Below are 7131 nucleotides of genomic sequence, written 5' to 3' on the forward strand. Positions count from 1 at the left end.
CGGAAAAAAAGAAAAAAGAAAAAAAAAAAAAAAAATCCAAATGATGACCCAAAATACCGACTGTCATTTGTAATGTTCTCTATTTACATACCAGAATGTGAACAGAGAAGAGATGTTTGATAATGGGGAAATGTAGTAAATCATTCTCAAATGTAAATGGGAAGAGAAAAGTTACTAAGATGTATTTTTTAAGCCATACTCCTATAAGTGGTTATGTTTAAATATTACTGTGATCCCTGCTACTTCTAATAAAGAAGCACACGAAAATAGATTCATGAGTGACCCGGTTAACAGGAATCTCCAAACTCACTGCTCACTCCTTCCTCATTATACAACCAACTGCAGAAATCAAACACTGTGGAAGGATATTCAAGGTACGAGTCGGACTGAGCAGGGCCCGTAGGAGTCTGAGTCTCAGTAAAGCAGCTGTGCAACAGAAATAGCTTTAAAGGCAGAATATAAAACGCGTAATAACTTCGTATAGCATACATTATACGAAGTTATACGATATATAGATGTGTATACAGATGTGTATGTGTATGTGTATATACATACGTATATTTATGTGTATATATATCTGTACATGTATTTGCATGTTTGTGTGTACACATATGTACATGCATATAGATGTGTATGTGTATATAGATATGTATGTGTATGTCTATACTCATATGTATATAGATATGTATGCATATATATACATGTGTATACAGATGTGTATACAGATATGTATGTGTATATACATATGTATATAGATATGTATACGTATATGTATGCATATGTGTAGATAGATATGTATACAGATATGTATATGCATGTGTATATACATATGTATACAGATGTGTATATAGATATGTATATGTATGGATATGTGGGCATTTCTAAATGACAGTCCATTGGTGTGGTCAGGGTGTATATTGGGGAAAAGGACAACTTTTGATATGACTTTTGCCATGAGACTAGTGCGTTAGTCCTCTGAAGGAGGAGAGAAAAATGAAGCAGATGGGTTAAAGCTTGATAGCTGTACGTCCTATTTAAAAGGCTGATCCTTGAGATGTAGATAGGTATAGGTATAGGTATAGGTATAGGTATAGGTATAGGTATAGGTATAATGTATAGGTATAGGTATAGGTATAGGTATAATGTATCGCTTTTCCATTCTTTCCTGGTGTCACTTCCCGAGGTCTGGCCCATACAACTTCTCTTCTTCCCACATGCCAGAAAGCCACTCTTCGCTCATGCCACAACTCTGTCCCTTTGAAGGAAATTATTCTTTAGCCACCTGAGACTCAGTCAACTGCTCAAGTGGCCTGCCGGGAAACTATTTCTAACCTCTGCAACCTTCAGGAATTCTCGTGACCGCATCCCTCTTCCCTTCTGTCTGGGTCTGCTTGATCTGTTGATTCAGACAATTCATCCAGTGAGCAGAGACATCTAATTACATTTTCCACTGAAACATTAACATGTCACTAATGCTTAGCAAGTAAGAAAAAATAATACTGCTCTTACGTTTCCCTTTTAAAAAAAATTCTGCCCCTTCGTTTCCCTTTTTTTTTTTTTTAACCTCAGGACTTAATGCAAAAAGAGATTTTAAAGCACAACATGGAAGAGTTTGGTCGATCAGACGTAGGCTTTTCTGTCCTCTTGCACAAAGTCTTCGCCTTTTAAGTGGGACGTACAGCTATTAGGTATCCATTTCATTTTTCTCTCCTCCTTCAGAGGACTAACGCACTAGTCTCATGGCAAAAGTCATATCGAAAGCTGTCCTTTTCCCCAATATACACCCTGACCACCACCAACATACTGTCATTTAGAAATGCTCAATAATGTTATATTACCCAATGCTTAAGAGCCTCACAAGAGCCCAAACCTCCCTTCCCTTTACCCCCTGACCCATCCACCCTATACATGTTTCTGCTCATCCCCTTCCCTAACCCAAACCCTCCCGTCCAGCCAGGCTAGCTGCCTCAACATTCCTTGGAGATACCAAGACTGTTCTCAGTCCAGCAACCCCTAAATTTAACCTGCCCACCGAGGCCTAGATAAACATGACATTCCCCAAACAAGTCTTTCTTGACCGTAATAGCTCCTAGTGGTGACTCACTCTTTTGAATTTGTAATATGCAAAGATCGAAAAAGTTAACAGCATGATGCAGTGTACATCAGGAAACCACGTGGGCAAAAGTACTAACCGTTTGTATCAAGTTGGACCTGCGGTTCTTCAGGAGCAAGCAGCAGAATTCCACAGATCACGTACTCGGCAAAACACACTTATTTGTGCCACACTGAAATATCTGTGGCTATTCCCCTCAATGAAGTTTATGAGCTTCCTGCAGGCATATAGGTCAGAATCCCCTGCAATAACTAACACTAATATTGCTGGCCATACAGAAAATACACAGTGGGTTCTCAACGACTTGCCCCACAGGGAAGCTGGGAATATTATCAGGTTGAACGGAAGAGTGAAATGACACTAAAACAATAAGTTAGTAATAAGGCGTTGAGAGTAAGTGTGACAACATTTTCAATGAACTGGATGAGAGTTTGATCTCATAGAGACCACTCTGTGTGTGATTTCGACAGGGCGTGTGTGGAAGGAGGGACAGACGGATAGAATCAGAATATCAGTCTTCACAGGCCTTCGGGACCATCTGCTGAAAGCCATCCTCTCAGAGAAATGGTACCAGGAGGTCTCCTAGTGATCTCATAGAGACCACTCTGTGTGTGATTTCGACAGGGCGTGTGTGGAAGGAGGGACAGATGGATAGAATCAGAATATCAGTCTTCACAGGCCTTCGGGACCATCTGCTGAAAGCCATCCTCTCAGAGAAATGGTACCAGGAGGTCTCCTAGCCAGAGCTGGGAGACCGGAGATTGGCACACGCACCCTCAGTCCAGCTGTGTCCTTCTCAGCAGTGCACAGGCTGTTGTCCCCTGAAGGAACTGCCCACCTTGGCCTGGAGGCAGGGAGCGGAACCTCATTCAGAGTTCCACCCACACTTACGGGGACTGCACTTAACGGTGTTTCCATGATGTGTGACACTGTTAATTGGACACCTATTGTAATCACTTTATTTTCTCTATCTCATCTACGTGTGTCAGCAAATCATTCTCTAAACAAGCAGCCTGTGCCACAGCAAGGGTGCAGTATGTCAACAGCAAAACTCAAGACCCAGTAATGAAGCCCTTAACTGAGCAGCTAACGTGTCTTTCTTTCGAACATTTGTTTGTTTGTTTTCAGTGTTCTGACATTACTTTTCTAAGTCGGGTAACAACGAAGCGTACACACCCACACAGCCCACAAACGGTAGATTAACACCCGCTATGTGCCAGCACTGCTACGGCATGACCAAGCCAACCAGGCTCGTTCTGTCCTGAAGAACCCAGCAAGATGATTAGAAATGAACACACAAAGTCCAATGAAGGGAGAACACACAGGACCAGTAGGAGACCATGAAATCTCAGAGCAGGGACAAGTTCCCCCATTTTCTTACCTGGGGAAGTCATATTAATAAAACCATATGTGTTCATAAAGCAAAAGCCAAAGAAATTAGATAGTTCTTAATTTCAAAAACAGGTTTGTTCCCTTTTAGATAAGTCTTTTAAGGTCATATTTACTTCTAACACTCAGTTGCCTCTCGACAAAAGAATATACTACGTCTTTTTCACAAACACTGCTTTTAAAGTTTTTCTCTGAAGAACAAGCTTTATTTGCCTTCCTCAAAACACGGCTGCAAAGGAGTTAATTCTGCATGTTCAGCATGCTTCACAGCTTCCCAAGCATTTTCACAAATACTATTTCAATAGATCTCATTTGGTCACCACGAAACCCCAAGGAGCATGCAGGATCAGCTCATTGACTTTCTGGGTTTGTGTGTGTCGTCATTATTATTTTCATGTGTGCAGAGGAATCTGAGTCCCAGAGGAGTTTGGTGAGTGACAGTGACAACTGGCATTTGTCATACTCGTCAGACAGAAAGGAAATTGCTGGCCAAGCCCTCCAATCTAAAATCGCAAGTCATTATACTTGAGAACCACACTCCCCTGGTGTGTGTCCTCCTGCAAACAGAGCACACCCGACAACCCCCGCATCCGGGACCTCCTTGTGCCCTCACTCCCTCCTCAGACACAGGCCGACCTCTCTTCCCTCATCCTCTGTCCTCAGGAGAGGATCACAAAGCAGCCAGCGGTTCTCCCATCCTACAGTGCTGAAGCCACTGCATATGTGTTTCAAGAGTACTTGGGCTTTAAACTTTGTTAGACTCTGCAGGGGTCTCTGTTCTGATGCGCACACTCAGGGCTTTGCTGTCAGGCGGGAGGACTCCGAGGGATGCGATGCACACCGCATGCCCTGCAGGGACTGGCAAACGCCCCTGAGCTTCCCTTCAGGGTCACGGATGTAAAGAGGAGCTTGCACTAATGCATCTGCCCTGAATCCCTGCAAAGAACTTCAAGGATGAGCAGTGACATAATAAGCAGAGAAAGCACATCAAGTCTCTAGGGGCTGAGGTACAAATTTAAAAAAAAAAAAAAAAAAGAATCTGGGAAGCAGCTGGGCCTGAGGAGGGCGTCCCCAGCCCTCACCCCCAACACCGCACACACACACATCATCCTGGCCTGGCCTCGGACTGTGCAGGCTCAAGCCCCGTGGCTCTTGAAATCCCCAAGTTCAGAGGGGAGCATCCTGCGCCCCACAACCGTGACCCACGCCCTCTTTCTTCTGCTTGAAAACACAGCATGGGGACAGCTGCCCTTACCTCGTAATGGGCCACGCGCTGAGACTCGGATATCAGCTGAGCACTGCACACCTTGCAGTAACTGTCTGTGAATAAATCCTGGTCGATGTCGGAGGACTTCATCAGGCTAAAGGAGAATCAACAGAAAACCAAAATGAGTCCACTGCTTTGATGTTTACGTAGGACTTTAACCATGTGAAAAGCCAGGGTCACAGTAACAGGTCTGATGATGGTAATTACAGGGTAGGTTTCCTAAAACCCTTGGCATCACCATATCAAACAACCATCACGAGTGCATAGTTTACAATTGTCTCATAAATGCCCAACAGGGTCACTCATACCCTAAGAAATAGGAATCCAACTCTAGTTTTTCTGTTTGAACAAACCAGACATATCTAATGCTTTGTCATGGGTTTACGTGAGAGGATATTTTCACATGTGATATATATTAATGAAATATTGTAAGCACTCAATATCCAACAATAGGAAATAGATTTAATGAATCTTAATACATCCACACATCAGAATACTATGTGGCTCCCAAATTCAAATCAAATCCTTCTTCAAGAGACTATTTGGTGAAATATGAAAAGGTTTACTACTAAAAACAAAAGAGGTTAACAAATAAGTATATAACTTATTATAATACAAGAATATTATGCTAAATTTGTTTTAAATATGTATAGATGCATAGAAAAACATTCCAGGAAGTTATAACAGAATTTTAATAGCAGTTATCTTTGGGAGATTATAGGCAATTGCTTTCGTAATTTTCTTCATTCCTAAAATTTCTTACTATGACGACATGCAAGGGTACTTCAAAAAGGTTGTGGAAAAATAAAACAAAATGATAATATACATCTTTAATGAACTTTCTGAAAGTATACTCACATTACTTCTGTAGTCAAGGAACAGGTTAGCTTTGTCAAGAGCCTTATAAACAATATAATCTAGTTTTGAGCTTGGTAGCTACACTCAAAAAATTTAAAAATAACGTCGGACTGAACCGTAATTTTCAATGTTGGTGAGATGTTGGCCAAGTCTTAAGCAATGCAACAAAATAAAGGACTGTGGTCCATTTTAAGTGCTTTTTGGAACCACCTAAATAGCTGGGCCACATAAGTAAAGTATCTACCTGAAATAAAAAAAGACTGCCTGCCTTAACAACTCCAAACTCACATTGTGGCCTTGGCCTTGGCTATAGTGGTCCCAGAATTGTATTTAGCAATTCAAAAGTATTCACAGTTTCTGCTCCTCAGAGATCATAGTACCTCCGCTTTTTCAGCACTGCAAGCAACCAATACTTATGCCAGACTAGGCACCTCTGAGTCTCACAGCTGATATGGACCTGTTATCTCTGGAAGGATAATCCCTGGCAGATGGCCTGGCTGGCCTGGCGTCCAGCACCTGCCGTGCCTGGAGGTTCACTACCTCCCTCACAAGGCAACCTGTTCCAAAGAGGCTGGAAGGTCTAGATAGGTTTTTCTTAGCTTGAATCAAAATGTGCCCTACTGTAGCTTTCATGTATTAATTCTGTCTTTAGGTACAACACAGAACAACCCTGTTCTCTCTCTTTCATGAGATATCCTCCCTCAAGGTTGCAGACAGCTCTCTTCTCTCTATTTGCAAGCCCTGACCTGCCCTACTATCTTGTCTGTGTCCGTTTCATTATAGGCCATCTTCAAAAGCAGTGCCAAGAACGGAATGGTCTAACTGGAACAGCAGATCAAAAATCCAAATGATGGGCCGGCCCGGTGGCACACTGGATAGTGCGCCGCTTGGGAAGCGCAGCGGCGCTCCCGCCCGAGGGTTCGGATCCCACATACAGACCGGTTCCCGCCCACTGGCTGAGCGAGGCGCGGGAGCAACACCGAGGGTTGCAATCCCGTTGCCGGTCCCCGGTCCGGTACGGGGGCAACACTGAGGGTTGCGATCCGTTGCCAGACACGGAAAAAAAGACAAAAGACAAAAAAAAAAAAAAATCCAAATGATGACCCAAAATACCGACTGTCATTTGTAATGTTCTCTATTTACATACCAGAATGTGAACAGAGAAGAGATGTTTGATAATGGGGAAATGTAGTAAATCATTCTCAAATGTAAATGGGAAGAGAAAAGTTACTAAGATGTATTTTTTAAGCCATACTCCTATAAGTGGTTATGTTTAAATATTACTGTGATCCCTGCTACTTCTAATAAAGAAGCACACGAAAATAGATTCATGAGTGACCCGGTTAACAGGAATCTCCAAACTCACTGCTCACTCCTTCCTCATTATACAACCAACTGCAGAAATCAAACACTGTGGAAGGATATTCAAGGTACGAGTCGGACTGAGCAGGGCCCGTAGGAGTCTGAGTCTCAGTAAAGCAGCTGTGCAACAGAAATAGCTTTA

The 7131-nt window shown here is 42.6% G+C and overlaps 1 protein-coding gene across 1 annotated transcript in view; it reads right to left on the reverse strand.

The window, feature by feature from the left end:
* The window catches only part of ZMAT4 (zinc finger, matrin-type 4), a 228647-nt gene extending 223788 nt beyond the window's left edge, over positions 1 to 4859 (reverse strand). The window contains exon 1 of the mRNA XM_008580522.1: positions 4758 to 4859. Coding sequence (XP_008578744.1) covers positions 4758 to 4859 — 102 coding nt within the window. The remainder of the gene's footprint in view (positions 1 to 4757) is intronic.
* Between the last annotated feature and the right edge of the window lie 2272 nt (positions 4860 to 7131).

The sequence above is a fragment of the Galeopterus variegatus genome, unplaced genomic scaffold (genome assembly GCF_000696425.1).
Source record: "Galeopterus variegatus unplaced genomic scaffold, G_variegatus-3.0.2 Scaffold2119, whole genome shotgun sequence".
Lineage (NCBI taxonomy): Eukaryota > Metazoa > Chordata > Mammalia > Dermoptera > Cynocephalidae > Galeopterus > Galeopterus variegatus.